The following is a 17,775-nucleotide window of genomic DNA, read 5'->3' as shown; positions in this document are numbered from 1 at the left end:
TGCTTCTGAGATCTAACCCCTGCATTTTATTTGCAGGAAGAACTATGTACCCTTGGACTATTGCCACCCTAGGGTTGACATCTAAGCTTACCTTGATCAATGGGACAACTCCAATGGTTCTCTGCCAGTACTATGGCTTTCTCTTCTAGAGAAAGAATAGGCCAGCCTGCTTATTTTTGAAATGTACACAGGAAATTCTGGAGAAGTGTAGCAGTTATGGCAGCATTTGTGAAGTGAGAAACAGAGTTAATGTTTAACTCTTCATCAGATCTGCACACATTCAGGTTGGAGTCTGGACAGTGAAAAAGATTATCTCAGAGTACAATGGTACCTTGATCAAATGGGTAAATGTGCCAAGGAGTGCAGATCGAATTTTAACTTAGATAAATATGAGGTGTTGCATTTTGGTAAGACAAGCATGGTCGGGCTCATATAGTTAATGGTAGGGCCCTGGAGAATATTGCTAAACAAAGAGACCTCGGGGTGCACTTGCATAGTTCCTTGAAAGTGGAATCGCAGCTAGACAGGGTGGTGAAGGTGGTGTTTGGCATGTTTGTATTCATTAGTCAGAACATTGAGTATAGGAGTTGGGACATCATATTGCGGCTATACAGGACATTGGTGAGGCCACTTTTGGAATACTGCATATAATTCTGGTCACCCTTCTATAGAAAGGATGCTTTTAAACTTGAGAGGGTGTAGAAAAGATTTATAAGGACGTTGCTGGGACTGGTGAGTTTGAGTTATAGGGAGAGGCTGAATTGGTTGGGGCTTTTTTCTCTGGAGCATCGGAAGCTGAAGGGTGACGTTCTAGGAATTTTTAAAATCATGATAGGCATGGTTAGGGCAGATAAGTCTTTTTCCAAAAATGAATGTTTAAGGTGAAATGGAAAGATTTTAAAAATATCTAGAGCATAGGGTTTGAGAAGAGAAATATTTAAAAAGAGGCTACATTTTTACACAGAGAGTGGTTCATGTGTGGAATGAACTTCCAGGGGAAGTGGTGAATGTGGGTACAGTTACAACATTTAAAAGACAAATATCTGAATAAGGAGGGTTTGGAGGGAAATGGGACCAAGCACAAGCAGGTGCGACTAGTTTAGTTTGGGATTATAGTTGGCATGGACTGTTTGGATCAAAGGGTCTGTTTCCATGTAGTATGACTGTATGACTCTAATATTCCAGTATATTTGGACTGCAAAAGTCTTATGTGTAATTTAAGAGGATTTGGAGATTTCTTGTCTGAGGCACAGAACACTGAAGCATTAAACATCTGCATATTTGAATAGTGTAGTGGCAACAATGTCCTCCACTTCCTGCTCACTATTTGCAGGCAATCAGATGTTGAAATACTTTGCAAGAATTTGGAAGGTATAAAGCTATTTCTTTTCATAATTACACCCCTGGAGGATTCACCTGTAAGAAGTGTATCTCACTAAATAGTGATATGAACTCAATTTTAAAATTACAATTATGTATTGTATTAATGATCTACTAATTATGTGATTGGAGCACAAGCTCATCAATCTGCATAGAAATTAGTTTCTAAACATCCAAAATATTCCTTGTTAAAACTAATGAGGTACTTAGGGTTCTTCATGAATCTAATTAGATAGCATTATAAATGAATCATTCATGGCATATGTAAAGGTCAAAGTGCAGTGTGAAACTCCCAAAAGTGAGGGAACATGAGGAAACAATGAACAGCTTGAGAGATTATTTATTAACTTCAGGCAAAATTAGACTGTATTTGTTAATATGCTGATAGCCTTTCCATATATTTTATGTACTGCAATGATTGTAATTTTTCACTGTGAACATAATTAAAACAGTCTCAGCTGGGTCTATGGATGTTTTCAAAGGGCTGTGAGCCTAATTTTAAAAAAAATATATAAAACATCTACAGTAGAACCTCGATTATCCGAATTTCGGATTATCCAAACAAGATCTCAAGGTCCCGTGAAAATGGCATTAGGCAACTCAGCATCCAGTTATCAGTTAAACGGCATTCACAGCTTATTAAAGGTCAAAGTGCAGTGTGAAACTCCCAAAAGCATGCATTGCCTGATAACCAAGAAATTTTCGATAACCAGCACTCAAATTACCGCTTGTTTCCAGTTAACTGAACAGAATATTCCCTGCCCATCTTGTTTGGATAAGAGATCAGTTTACAATAGATCAGTTTTCGATAAATGGCACTATGGCATGCATTGCTGGATAACCAAGGAATATTTAGATAACCAGCACTCATTAATTACCACTTGTTTCCAGTTAACTGAACAGAATATTCCCTGCCCGTCTCGTTTGGAGAATTGAGGTGCTACTGTAAATTGCAAGAAGATTATTGCGCTTTTTGAGGGTCAATAATCTCAGTCCCAGTGTATTGCCACAGAGGGTTCTAGGCCCAACCATCTTCAGCTGCTTCAAGAAGGACCTTCCCTTTAATATCTGGTCGGGAAATAAGCATGTTTTCTGATGATTGCATAATGTTCAGTAGTATTTTAAACTCTTCAGTTAATATCCTCTCATGCAGCAGCAACATTCCCTCTAAGCTGCGTGACATTACTGCCCATCCGAGATTCCATGCACACCAATTGCGGACGCATTGACTTCTGGATTCAGAGATCGATGACAGGCATGGATCTTGGAGGTCCACACCCCGAAAAATTAGAAGGAATATTGGCAGCAAGAGCAAAACAACATCCAGGCTTGGGTTAATTGGTAGCAAGTAACATTCAAGCAATGACTACCTCCAATGTAACCATCTCTCATTGACAGCATTACCATCACTGAATCTTCCCAATCAACACTCTTTTCATGAAAATTGACTAAAACCCTAACTGGACTAGCCATTTTAAATACTGTGGTTACATGTCAGATACTGGGAATTCTACTGTAAGAAACTCATCTCCTAACTCATCAAAGTTTGTCCATCATCCTATAGGCACAAGTCAGGAGTGTGATGGAATAGTCTCCACTTGCCTGCATGAGTACAGCTCCAACAACATTCAAGAACCTTGACACTATCTGGGACAAAACAACCTGCTTGATCGCATCCCATGCACCATTGAACACTCTCCCCCATGTACCATGTAGATAATACACGGCAACAACTCATGATGCCATTTTTGACAACATTGTCCAAACGCACAATGTCCATTATCCAGAACAACAGCAAATACATTGGAACATCACTACCAACAAGTTCCCTGCAAGCCACTCATTATTCTGACTTGGAACCAGGCTATCACTTTACTGTAACTATCTTGAAAATCTTGGAAATCCGTCTCTTACCGCACTTTGGGTGCCCTTGCATCACGTGGACTGAAGCTATTCAAGATGGTAGCTCACCATCACCTTCTCAAGAACAATTAGGTATGAGCAACAAATGCTAGCCCATCTAATGTTACCACATACCATGATCCAACAAAGAGATTCCTCCTCAATTACCCTACTCAGACATAATTTTGGTAAAGGAAGAAATTATGGTTAAAAAGGCTCTTAATCATATATTTAATCAGCTCAATTACTTTCCATGTAACCCACTTTGGGAATAGCAGAAAGTTGATAGAATGATGTTAGAATTCCTGTCTGAAATGTTTTCCAGGATGATCCCAGCTCATCAATATACTTAACTGGGAAAGTCTTGTCCTAGGTGCAAGTTACAAACCAAGCAGAGACCCAGCTCTTATCAGGAGAAGAGATATCAGAAGATGCATGACTGCTCACTGTACATGTGCATTTCTAACAGTTGGTTCTAAAATATAATTGGAAAATACTAAAAGCAAGCTATCTCTCTTCCCACTGAATGGGAAACATGCATTTGTCTCATATAAGGATGATGACAAGGATTACAACATACAAGACCACCAGTCCCACCTCTTTTCCCCAACATTATTAGGTGTAGGAACATTGTAGTTTCACATACAATATTTCACCTTATTCAGAGTGAAGTACATAATTGTTTTCTGACTGTCCTGTTTAGTGATTACAGCACTTTTAATGTTAAGTCTTACTTTCTGTGATTTTAGACTGTCAAGGCAACATCTCCTCTTGGTGACCCACGGGTTACATACAACCTGGAAGAAGGCCAGGTTCCAGAAACAAACATGCCAATCCGATTCTACCTGAAACCCAATCGTGCTGATGGATCAGCCTCTATTTTAGTGGCAGAACCACTAGATTTTGAGGTTACAAAATTTTTCATCCTTAGAGTCAGGGCTCAGAATGTGGCTGCAGTTCCATTAGCCTCCTTTACCACCATCTTTGTCAATGTAACAGGTATGTTTGAGGTAAACTAAGTTTAGATGCTGGTCTTTGAATCTTACAAAGTTTCCCTCGCTTGCTGAACCACTTCAATATAGTGTCAGCAGTTTCCAAGAAATAAATAAAATATTTCAGCCAGTTTGTGCTTTCTATTTGAAATAACATCCCTAACTTTATGCATGGCCTGTACATGGGTGATTGTTTTAAAAGTGTCTTTTAGTAAAATTCAGTAATGATCATGTCATCTATTGATTGCAGAAGATTCATTCTGTTGTTATGCTACATCATGACCTTTCTTAATTATTCAATTTTTCAGATGTGAACGACAATGTTCCTTTCTTTACCTCATCCATTTATGAAGCCATGGTCCCTGAAGGTGCTGCAGTTGGTCTGTCTGTTGTGCAGGTATCAGCAACTGATCTGGATTCAGGACGCCATGGAAAGGTTAGAAATTGTGCTGTGCACACTGTATTTCTTCAAGTAGTTCTGCTTGTTTTACGCTATACTTGTTGGATAACCACTTTCCTCACATGATTCGTGTTCATGGACTTGGTTGGGTAGGTGCACAGCCCAGGTCAAACAGGTAACATACAGCTGTAGATGCCTTTTCGCTGAATCATTTCCATCAACTAACAGAATTGAGATCATAAAAGTCCTGTAATGCTCTGATGAGTTCCATTGGTTGGAGGAAGGATTTCTGCCCCTCACTCTAGCTGACTGGCCAGCAGCTGTGTAGATCTAACCATGCCGCTGGAGATCACAAATAGTCTCCAGGTTTTAAGACTTTGGGTCTGAAACCAGGTAAGTGTAAGTGATCTCACAATGGATGAGGAGGTGAGACCTGGGGAGGTTGAAAAGGGAAGACAGCCATGATTGAATGGCGAAGTAGATTTAGTATCATAGACCCCTTATAGTGTGGAAAGAGGTCATTTCGACCATTCAGGCTGCAGTGACCCTCCGAAGGGCATCCCACACAGTCCTACCCCCTCCCCCTATCCTCGTAACCCTGCACTTGACGGACCAAATGGCCTAATTCTGCTCCAGTGTCTTTTGGTTAGAAAGCATAATTGAAAAATGTGATGAACAAGTGACCTGTCTTCTATAGAAAACTTGCACTTTTCTCCACAGAAAGATATAGGGATGGTAACAAGAGATTATACAATACAAGCTCACCAGTCCCACCTCACTTCCCCAAGCATATTTTGTGTATGAACATTGTTACAGCCTTTCACTTTATTGAGGGTGAAGTATGTAACTATTTTGTGGCTGTCCTCTTTAGTCTACCTAATCCCTTAACTACAGTATATCTAATTTATCTACAAATTGTTGGTAAATTTTATTTCTCTCATATGTTTCTCTCCTATAGTGTAATACAGACTGTATTCTTCGGGCAAATAATTGAACATTTTTTGTGTTGTTATAAGTTCTGAAGGTAATACTAACAGTGCAGATATCATGAAACAAAATAAGTTGCAAAATGTTTGAATGTACATGCAGTTACATTGGTTTAGTTTCTATTTGAATGGATTTGAATTTATTTTGAATCAATCAGTATTCTTTGATGTATGGTAATTATAACTCTAAACGTCACAGAATCGAATGTTCATTCAAACTTGAGGGCTCACTCGTTTTCTTTGCTTTCACCTACAGATTAATTATGCTATAGTGAAGGATGTCAGTGGAGACTATAATTACTTCAGCATTGATTTTGAAACAGGAATAATATTCACGCAGACATCCTTTGACAGAGAGGTGAAAGGGTCTTATTTGATAGAAGTTCAATCTCAAGACAACTCTGAGTCTGCTCGGCCTGGCATGCATGGACAGCCCAATACTGGTATATATGTACCTGTGTTATCAGCTCTTCAAACAAACCAAGGAAATAGGTGGATGTGTTTGTCCACAAATAAGTACACAAATAGTTTGGGTGTTTAATTAACTAAGATTAATTACAAATTATGCAACCGAACAAAATAAAGTGGACAAGTAATATTATGAAATGATTTGTTTTCCATTTGGAGGTGTCATTCAACTCATGTTACTTACTTTGCTTTGACCAATTTTCTTCACTCCCTGTGATGTTCTTCGCTTCAGGCCATTGTTCTGCTCAATAATCACAGGAGCAGAGCTGAACCTTGAAGAAATGATCATCCAGGCTATACTGTACAAAATCATCCCATTGGCAAATGCTGCCTGCTTGGCATTAAAAACATTTTTCAGCACTTTCCAGATGTGACACAGAATTCTATTGTATTGTGTTCCTATTGCCGAATTTGTTGTGAATTTAAACTTCAGTAGACCACACACTTACATATGGCAAATACTCAGTGATATTTCTATGTTTCCTCATTACGTTCTATGAACTCTTTAAAAGTGAGTGGACATTTTTCTATTCACAGATACAGCGTATGTGAGGATTTTTGTCAGTGACGTGAATGACAATGCACCAGCCTTCCCACAGGAAACCTATACAATAAACATAGATGAGGACAAGGACATTGGCTTTGTTGTTATCACTGTTTCTGCAAATGATGGAGATGAAGGTACGTCTTTTTGTATCATGCAATTCTTTCATATGTGATTTCACAGAAAGGAGGTGCCTACAAATGAAATGGTGTTCCAGAATAAAATCAGTCACAGGCAATGCTGCTGATTGCTGCCTGGTGAGCCACATTGGAATAAAGTGAAGTGGGCAAAAAAAGGGTTGATCTTGTCAATTGCAAGTCCTCTCCATACCACACGCTCACAAAGTCAAATAAGCGGGTGTCCTATTCACTATCTCACATGAATTGCTACTTATGTCAGTGCCTACAGCACAATATATTCCTATTCTTGATTTAAAAACAAGAACATTTGTGAGTGGGACTTTAAAATAAACTGAGGAGCGTGGGTGTCATTGCACCAATAAATGAATCTTTAATGACTTCTTGAGATTTGGTTCCACCATATGGTGAACCAGCAGTAGTGCAACAGTACAAAGGATTCCTAATTCATCACTTACTGATCATGCATAAATTGATTGGTTTCAAATCTGCTACAGAGTGATCAATGTCAGAAAATTAGAGAGTGCTGGGATCAAATATTTGGAGAGAAACTAAGGGTGACTGTATCATCTATTTCTTAAACTGTTGCTACAAAGTGTGTTATAGATTGTAACGTAATCAAATATCATTCACTAATTCTGCCTGAGAATGGTCGTCATAATTATGTAGGACTTTCATTCTTATATCCAGAAATTTAAATACAGATCATTTGCCAAGTTATAGCTATTGCAGCTTTCACTGTGTTGTGGGACTCTGTCTCTGTGGCTCACCTGTTTGTATCATAAGTAAACCATTTCTAATATATGTTAGTGACTTGGAGGAAGAAAGCAAATGTACAAATGCAAATGCAAAAGCAAAAGCCAAATTTGCAGATGACACAACAATTAATAGAAAGGCAGGTTATGAGAGAGATTAAAAGAGTTGTGATAGGTTAAGCAATTAGCCAAAAAGTTGGCAAATGTTATAATGCGGGTATATGTGAAGGTGCTCAATTTGGAAGGGAGAAGAAAAGAACAGAGTATTATTCAAGTGGAGGAAAACTGCAAAAAGATGCAAAATAAAGGGACTTGGTGGTACTTGTGGTTTAAATACAGAAAGCTAGCACGCAGGTTCAGCAGGTAAACAGGAAGGCTCATGGAATGTTGGCTCTTATTTCAAGGGAGTTGCAGTATATGAAGAGGGAAGTTTTACTGTAAGATGTACAAAATATTGGTGAGACCATATCTGGAGTACTGTGAGCAGTTGTGGTCCCCTTATTTAGGAAAGATATCATTCCATTGGAGGCAGTTCAGGGAAGCATTATTAGGATCATTCCCAATCTCATGAGCAAAAGCTAAACAAATTGGAACTCAATTCATTGGAATTTGGAAGAATCAGATGAACTAATTGAAACATGGAGGGATCCTTGAGGGTCTTGACCCGAGTAAATGCTGAGAGGATGTTTTCTCCAATAAGAGAGTCTAGGACCAATTGACATAATCTCAGAATAAAAGAGTGCCAATTTAAGACTGAGATGAGGAATACTTTTTTTTTCCTTATAGGGTTTATTGTCTGTGGAACTCCCTGCCATAAAGAGGTGTGGAGGTTGGGTCCTTGAGTACATTTAAGCCTGAGACAGACAGATTTGTGATCAGTAGGGGAATCAAGGATTATGGGGAAAGGGCAGGCAAGTGGATGTGAGGAATGTCCGATTAGCCATGATTAAATTGAATGCAGAGCAAGCTCGAGGGAGCCAAATGGTTTATTCCTGTTATTTTTATTCACTTGTGTGACGTGGTATGTCAGTGGCTGGCCAGCATTTATATCACGTCCCTAACTGCCCTTGAGAAAGTGATAGTGAACAGCCTTCTGGAACTGCTGCAGTCTGTGCACTGTGGGTGACCCACAATGTGCTAAGAGAAAGAATTCCAGGATCTTAACCTTGCAACACTGAAGAACCAAAGATATATTTCCAAGTCAGGATGGTGAGTGGCTTGGAAGTGAACTTGCAGGTGGTTGTGTTCCCATGGATCTGCTGCCCTTGTCCTTCTAGAATGAAGTGATTGTGGGTTTGGAAGGTATTGCCTGAGGACCTTTGGCGAATTTCTGCATCCTGTAGATAGTACACACTGCTGCTAATGAGTGTCAGTGGTGGAGGGAGTGGATGCTTGTGTATGTGGTGCCAATTAAATGATCTGCTTTTTCTTGGATGGTGTCAAGTTTCTTGAGTGTCGTTGGACCTGCACCCCATCCAGGTAAGTGAGGAGCAGTCCATCACACTCCTGACTTGTGCCATGTAGATGGTGGAAAGGATTTGGGGAAATGAGTTACTGTCTATATTCCTAAATGCCTTTGTCATCACTGTGTTTAAGAGTCCAGTTGCGTTGCTGGTCAATGGTAACCCCAAAGATGTTGGCAGTTGGAGATCAGTGATGGTAACACCATTGAATGTCAAGGTATGGTCGTTAGATTGTCTCTTATTGGTGATAGTCATTGCCTCGCATTTATGTGGTATAAATGTTACTTGCCACTTTTCAGCCCAAGCCTGGATATTGTCCAGATCTTGTTGCATTTGAACATGGGTCACTTCAATATCAGAGGAGTCACGGATGGTGCTGAACATTGTGCAACCAATGGCAAACATTTCTACTTCTGACCTTATAAATCAAAGAAGGTCATTATTGAAGCAGCTGAGAATAATTGTACCTGGGACACTACTCTGACAAATTCCTGCAGAGATGACTGACCTCCAACAACCAAAATCATCTCTCTATGTGCCAAGTATGACTCCAAAAGGTGGAGCATTTGCCTTGATGTCTATTAATTCTAGTTTTGTGAGGACTCCTTCATGCCACGTTCAGTCGAATGCTGTCTTGATGTTAGGGGGTCACTTTCACCTCACTTTGGAATTCAGCTCTTTGTCCTTGTTTCAACCAAGCTGTAATGAGGTCAGGAGCTGAGTGGCCCTGGTGGAACCCAAACTGGGCATCATTGAGCAGGTTATAGCTGAGCACTATTGATGACTCCATCCATCACTTTACTAATGGTCAAGAGTACACTGATGGGGTGGTAATTGGCCTGGGTGGATTTGTCCAGCTTTTTGTGTACATGATATACCTGGGTAATTTTCCACATTGTCGGGTGGATGCCAGTGTTGTAACTGTACAGGAAGAATTTGGCTAGGGGAGAGGCAAGTTCTGGAGTACAAGATTTCAATATTATTGCCAGAATGTTGTCAGGGCCATAGCCTTTGCAGTATCTGGTGCCTCTGACCATTTCTTGAGATCACGTGGAATGAGTATAATTGGCTGAAGACTGGTATCTGTAATGCTGGCGACCACTGGGGAAGGTGGAGATCACCCACTTGCCCCTTCTAGCTGAAGATTACTGTGAAAGCCTCAGCCTTATCTTTTGCACTGTTCTTCCATCCTTGGGGATAGGGATATTTGTGAACTTCCTCCTCCAGTGATAAAAGCAAATTACTGTGGATGCTGGAATCTGAAACCAAAAGAGAAAATGCTGGAAAATCTCAGCAGGTCTGGCAGCATCTGTAAGGAGAGAAAGGAGCTGACGTTTTGAGTCTAACTGACCCTTTGTCAAAGCTAAAAAAAGGGAGAAATAGGGAGGTATTTATACTAGGCTGAGAGAAGGTGAGTCATGGCTCCAGTTTGCATTGCGTGGAGGAACAGCATCTCATCTTCCGATTAGGCACATTACAGCCTGCCAGTCTCAACGGTGAATTCAACAACTTCAGATGATTATCCCATCTCGACCCCTCTGTTTTCTTTCTGCTCCGTAATTTTATTTCATTTATTTTATTTACTTTTTAAATATTTTTTCACTGTTCTGTACCTCTTATTTCTTGATTGTCTCTTCTTCTCTCGCTCCCCACTCTGTCATCACCTTTTTCCTCTTCTCTTCCCCCTTTGCTACCCTTCTCCCCTGTTTTCCATTTTGCCTCTGATCACCCATTTCCGCCCCCGACCTCCCACCCCCCACCCCCCCCCCCCCACCCCCCATCCCTCACATATTTTGTCACACAGCACTGGCTTCAGCCTTGGTCATTCACAGCTCCTAATCTCCCTATAATCTCTCAATGCACTGTCATTATCACCTCTTTATTGCTATCTTTGCTTCTGGAGCCATGACTCACCTTCTCTCAGCCTAGTATAAATACCTCCCTATTTCTCCCTTTTTTTAGCTTTGACAAAGGGTCAGTTAGACTCAAAACGTCAGCTCCTTTCTCTCCTTACAGATGCTGTCAGACCTGCTGAGATTTTACAGCATTTTCTCTTTTGGTCCTCCTCCAGTGAGTTGTTTAATGATCTATCACCATTCACAGCTGAATGTGGCAAGACTAGAATTCAGATCTGATCTATTAATTGTTAAATCACTTAGAATTGTCTATCATTTTCTGCTTCTGCTATTTGGCATGCAATCCTTTTTGGTAACTTCACCAGCTTCACACCTCATTTTTTAGGAATGCCTGGTGCTGCTCATATTATGCCTTCCTGCACTCTCCATTGAACCAAGAGTTGGTCCTCTGGCTTGATGGTAATGGTTGAGTGGGAGATAAGCCAGGCCATGAGGTTACACATTGTACTGGAATATAGTTCTGCTGCTGTTGATGGTCCACAGTCACTCATGGATGCCTGTTTTGAGTTGCAAGATCTGCTCAAAATCTGCCCCATTTAGCTGGTGATAGTGCAACACAACATGATGAACGTTATTCTCAATGTGGAGGTGGGACTTTGTCTCCACAAGGACTGAGCAGTGGTCACTCTTACCGCTACTGTCACGGACAGATGTATCTGCAGCCAGCAAATTATTAAGGATGAGGTCAAGTGCGTTTTTCCCTCATGTTCCCTCACCACCTGCTGCAGTCCCGTCTAGCAGTGATGTGCTTTAGGACCTGACTAGCTCGGTCATTAGTGCTGTTGCTGAGCCCCTGTTCATGGTGGACATTGAAATTCCCCCACTTATAGTACGTTCTGTGCCCTTGCTTCCCTCAATGGTTCCTCTAAGTATTGTTCAACATGGAGGAGTATTGATTCATCAGCTGAGGGAGAACAGTATGTTGTTATCAGCAGGTTTCCTTACCCAAGTTTAATCTGAAGCCATGAGACCTCATGGGGTCTGGTGTTAATGTTGAGGACTCCCGGGGCAACTCGTTCCTGACCGTATACCACTGTGCCGCCATCTCTGCTGGGTCTGTCTTGTCGGTGGGACAGGACATATCCAGGATGGTGACCATGATGTCTGGGACATTGTCTGTAAGGTATGATTATGTCAGGCTGTTGCTTAACTAGGCTGTGAGACAGTTCTCCCACTTTTGGCACTGGCCCTCAGATGTTAATCTTGCAGAATTGACAAAGCTGTTTCTGCTGTTGTCTTTTCCGGTGCCTAGGCTGATGCCAGGTACTCCGTCTGCTTTCATTTCTTTGTTGAGATTTTGTAGCAATTGGTACAACTGTGTGGCTTACTTGGCCATTTCAGAGGGTGAAAGTTACAGAAAGTAAGCATTCAAGTGAAGCAGGCATTGAAGAACGTACATGGTATGTTGGACCTCATAAAGGGAGAATTCAAGTACAAGGATATCTTCCTGCACCAAAACTCACAGTGGGTCAGACAGCCTTCATGGAGAGAGAGAGCAAGCTAACATTTTGAGTCTCGGTGACTCTTTCATTAGAGGGAGGTCTTTCTACAACTGTATGGAGCCCACGTGAGACCACACCTGGAATATTGTGTGCAGTTTTTGATCTCTCTATCTGAGGAAGGATATTCTGGTTATGGAAACAGTGTAGTGACGATTACCAGACTGATCCCTGGGATTGCAGGACTAACGTAGAAACAGAGACTGGATCAGTAAGGATTGTATTCACTGGAGTTTAGTCTGAATTGAGGGGGGAGGGTCTTGTAGAAATCTAGAAAAAGATAAACACAGAAAGGAGGTTCCAATGACTGGGAAGTGCAAAACGAGGGGTAATGGATACAGGATAGGCCACTTAGGACTTAGATGAAGAGAAATCTTTCACCCAGACAGTGGTGAACCTGAGAAATTCTTTGCCACAGAAAACAATTGAGACCAAAACATTTAATGTTTTCAAGAAGAAGTTAAATAGTGTTCTTAGGGATAAAGGGATCAAAGAGTATGGGAGAAAGCAGAAATAGGGAACTGAGTTGGATGATCAGCCATGACCATATTGAAAAACAGAGCAGGCTTGAATGGCCAAATGACTTTGTCTTGTTCTTATTTTCTATATTCCTATTGTGGCTGAAATTGTGTCTTCTTATAAATGTTGCCCTCACTCGCACTGGCCCTCCAACTCAAATAATTCCCCTGGCCTGTGAAGGCAATGACAGCCTTTATGCAAGTGAACAAATATTCCAATGGTTAAATACCATAAACACTGTAAAATCATTTCCTGTTTAGGGCCTTAACTACAGTAGTCGATTGCCTGTTCTTGTGGAGTGGGCATGCAATCCGATTTCCAGCCCATTCCAGGAAGGTTCTGCAGCATCAGGAATGGACTGGGGAAAGTAGGTCTTCTCCCCGTTTTTCTGCCAAATCCTACCTCCATGGCCTCCATCAAAAAGCCAGGAAAAATATAGCTCACTGCTTTAATATTCCAGTACTTAGGAAGAATGGCACAGTGAATGCATTGTAGCTTCAAGACAGATCCACTCGTAGCTCGTTTAAATATTCCTTAGAAAAGTGAAATGGTGATTTTATGGTGAAGTGTTGCAAATATAAAAACTAGAAGACATCAAATAGGAAACCCTGATAAAAATTCTTACACCATGACAAGTTAACAAAATGTTAAAGAAAATTTGCATTCTTTTTTGTCTTCATTTCATTTCAGGGGCAAATGCAAAATTGAGATATCAGATCACCTCAGGGAATGTTAAAGGAATGTTTGATGTGGAGCCAGAAGTTGGAACGATCTTTATTGCTCAACGACTAAATTATGAACAAGAACAACACTATGAGCTGAGGCTTGTGGCTTCAGACGGAAAGTGGGAAAACCAAACGTTAGTGATTATCAATGTCATCAACAAGAACGATGAGGCACCAATCTTCACACAGAATGAGTATCACGACAGCATTATGGAGGAGCTTGTAGACCTTCCAGTTCTTGTCTTACAGGTGTGAATGTTTGTATTACCATGTGGATAATAATATTGCTGTAATTTAAAGCGTGAAGTGAAAGTTATTTTGAAAATGTGGCCACTGGAGTTGGATGTTGATGGAGATTAAAACACTGTCCTTGCATCTTTGTGAATCATAATTTGAATTTAGTCCACGTATCTAGGCCATTTCAAGTCACGTATCAAGATGTGACTTGTCTTTGTCAGGTTTCCCAAATCCTTGCATTCTGTGTCTCTATCCCTATCTTAATCCTCCGTTTATTTTATTTTCTGTCTCTCTCTCTCTCTTTCTACCACCTCTCTCTCTCTCTCTTTCTACCACCTCTCTCTCTCTCTCTTTCTACCACCACTCTCTTTCTCTTTCCATCACCTCTCTCTCTCAGGCTGTCAAGTGAAAAGGGTTCGAAGAAGGTCAGATTTGTTGCCAGTACAAAATTCAGCAGAAAATAATTCTCATAATTAGAATCATTAAAAAATCATAAAATTGTAAAGAAAGGAAATGATCACAGAAATGCAGAGAACAGTGAGATAGAAAGTATATGCACAAATAGTAAATACTGTGATTACTTCCTTCCAATGTTCACAAAAAATGTCATGATCAACATTCTCTTCATCAAGTTAAGACACTAAAATCATGTGTAAAAACTATTGGGTCACAATAGTAGTATCACTACCCTTGAGCCAAAAACCGCAGATTTAAGTCCCACCTGCTTCAAATGTAAATCATCACTTGTCTGAATGGATTGATTAAAATACTTCAAATAATGAGAGCATAATGGTAATCAATAGCCAATATAAATGAGAAAGATGCTCTTAGATGGGCTGAAAAGTGATCAAAATGAATAAAGGGTTGTTTTGAATCATAAAATGAAACTATTGTGAGATAGTAGAAAATAGTAGTTGTGAGAGCAACTAAAGATTCAGCAAATATAGTTGTGGCTGTACCTTACTACTCACTATCTTGCTTCAATCCTGTGTAACCTGAACAACAAGGATGGACACTTGACAAAGCTAATGTGAACAGTGTATCAAAACCTGTGGAAATGTGCAGGATGAACAATTCACCACAGTTAGAGTCACAGTGTCATTCCTGAATTTGGTTATGGGAATTTTGGTTCTGTGAGAGAGGGATTCAAGTAGGTTACAGAAAAGATTAGCCTGAAGCTAGGACATAACAAGAGGATTAAGAAAAGCAAGATGAAGTGCAATATCAGTTTGAGAGGACAAAGGATCAGGATTGAATAGCATTGCTTGGTACTTTGGTTATATAGATTGTCTTCTCATTATGACCTAACAAGATATAAAATATTTTTCTTTATGGTAGCAACAAAATAGCATACCCTAATATCTTGCCAAATTAAAATTCTCTTCACATTTCTCTTTTTCTTTGGTGATGCATTCAAGTCAGCAAATCATTAATTATCAGAAATTGACTTTCTTTTTATTGCCTTATTCAAACCCATTGTAACATTTCGTAGTTTTATCTGATCTACAGCAGCATTGTGAAAAGAGATCAATTTTCTCTAGTTTCTTTTCCCTAATATCAAAGGAGCTGTTTGTAGCTATTTATGACATTTCCATCCCGAAAGTAAACCCAAGATCATCTATTTCACAGCCATGTATCAATCATTTATAAAGATTCAACATAAACACTTTGGGTTGAATGTCACTTATTTTTGGCTCAGTTTGAGTTCCATTTAATTTTTTGGAGGCCCAGTGAGATTTCTAGCTGTATCTTACTAGACTCATTACCTACTCCTCCTCTATGGTGACTCTTTTGTCTGATTCTGCTCCACTTTTGCCACGTGTCAGTCCCAGAACTATTTGTCACTCAGCGAATATCAGACATCTCTGCAAACTTTTAAAAAATTGCATTGTGCACTTGGACAGACAGTGCCAGTTCTGCAGTCACCCTGCACAGTTCCTGACATTTGCCACGGATGTGGCAGATGGGGAAACTGGCACCCCACTTTGCAGGCAGTAGCCTTGAGGCCTTGTTGATCAGGGTTGTGCAGGCACAAAATTTCCTCTTCCCTAGAACTAGCAGTGGAGGCCATGATATCAGATCAAGACAGCCTGGTCTGAGATTGCCACCTAGGTTACAACAATCTCAGTGATCTGGAGGAATCCATAGCACTGTAGGAAGAAGGTCAATGTCTTTATCCATACCAATAGGTGTAGGTGGTACATCTGATACCTCCCCTCAGTGTATCTCTGCTGCTGTGCCCACAACTCAGCAAGGTTCATGTTCCACCACTCTCACAATTATCTGTAATACCCACCAACCCCAGACAACACTGACCTTGCATGTTATCTATTGTGCTGCCTACTCATTTGCTCTTGACTGCTGCTGACAACCATGACAAGTTCACTCGTTTTATGTCTACGTAAAACTGCAAGGCAATACTGAAGTAATTTGAGCCTGGTAACACTGGTTGAGGGTGCACAACACAAAAAGATAAAGCAAGGCAATGCAAGGCAGGGATGCTGTGATCATTCAGGTGAAGTGAGCGATCGATATGACAGAAACGTAGCCTTGTCCAGTCTATGGTACAGGTGCCTAAGCATATAGTGTCCTTTTAGCAGCATTACAAAGATAGCTGCATGTGTAGCTAGAAGTTGATGTGCAGAAACATCCTGGTAAGTGGATTGGAGGTGTGCCTTGAGGGTTGCTAGAGGCTGGCACATGTCAGATTTGGGTGGCATAGTGGCTCAGTGGTTAGCTCTGCTGCCTCACAGCACCACAGACCTGGGTTCAATTCCACCCTCAGGCGACTGTCTGTGTATAATTTGCACATTCACCCTGTGTCTGTTTAGGTTTCCTCCGAGTGCTCCAGTTTCTTCCCACAATCCAAAGATGTGCAGGTTAGGTGGATTGGAATACTAAATTGCCCACAGTGTCCAGGGATGTGCAGACTAGGGTGGATTAGGCAGGGGAAATACAGAGTTACAGGGATAGGATGGTGGGGTGCTCTTTGGATGATCAGTGTGGACTCGATGGGCCAAATGGCCTGCTTCCACAATGTAGGTATTCTATGATTCAAGATACCATTGTCTGTGGATGTGAGGTGCATGTGGCCAGTGTCCATGGAGTGTATCCTGAGATGTTAGTACTCAGTGTCCAATATGGATGTCCTTTGAAGCAATGTGTAAATTTGCTAGGTACCTGCTCTGGTTTGCATGTTGAAAGTTCTTGACATATCGCTTGCCTGGCAAGTTTGATAAAATAGAAAGCTAAATATTGATGAGTTCAATTGTGTCATCAATAAGATGTTTAACATGAATGGTCATTGGCAATGCACTACTGCCGAGAGAGAAAATTGCTATGCAATTTATCAATAGCATAAAAGATGGAGCCAAATGCTCCGGATATCAAAACAGGCCTCAAGGCATTTTGTCTGACTTTGTCACATATTTCACCATAGGCCTGTGTAAGATTTGAAATATGGAAACGTCAAAAATAGGAGTAGAAGTAGACCATTCAGGCCTTCAAACTGCTCTGCCATCCAAAATGAATATGGCTGACTGTTCAACTGTTCCTAATTTCTTCCCCTACCCTTTAATCATTTTAGCCCTAAGAGCTATATCAATTCCTTCTTGAAGACATTCATGTTTTTCCGTCAACTGCTTTCAATGGCAGAGAATTCCACAGGCTCACCACTCTGTGGATCAAGAAACTTTTCCTTATCTCAGCCCTAAAAGGCCTACCCTGTATCTTTAAACTCTGGCCCTTGGTTCTGGACTCCACTGTCATTGGGAACATCCTTCCTGTGTTTACCCTATTTAGTCCTGTAGAATTTTATAGGTTTCTGTGAGATCCCTCCTGTCAATTCACTAA

At 40.6% G+C, this 17,775-nt stretch overlaps 1 protein-coding gene across 2 annotated transcripts in view; it reads left to right on the top strand.

The window, feature by feature from the left end:
* The window catches only part of LOC140477040 (neural-cadherin), a 261,541-nt gene that overhangs the window by 174,676 nt on the left and 69,090 nt on the right, over positions 1–17,775 (top strand). For both annotated transcript variants that reach the window (XM_072570203.1, XM_072570202.1), the window contains exons 13-17: positions 4,032–4,281; positions 4,583–4,710; positions 5,917–6,103; positions 6,666–6,809; positions 13,652–13,935. In XM_072570203.1, the coding sequence (XP_072426304.1) occupies positions 4,032–4,281; positions 4,583–4,710; positions 5,917–6,103; positions 6,666–6,809; positions 13,652–13,935 (993 nt within the window). The remainder of the gene's footprint in view (positions 1–4,031; positions 4,282–4,582; positions 4,711–5,916; positions 6,104–6,665; positions 6,810–13,651; positions 13,936–17,775) is intronic.

This window comes from Chiloscyllium punctatum, chromosome 5 (genome assembly GCF_047496795.1).
Source record: "Chiloscyllium punctatum isolate Juve2018m chromosome 5, sChiPun1.3, whole genome shotgun sequence".
NCBI classification, from domain to species: Eukaryota; Metazoa; Chordata; class Chondrichthyes; order Orectolobiformes; family Hemiscylliidae; genus Chiloscyllium; species Chiloscyllium punctatum.
The sequence above is the reverse complement of the archived record's forward strand: the minus strand, read 5'-3'. Positions and strand labels throughout refer to the sequence as shown.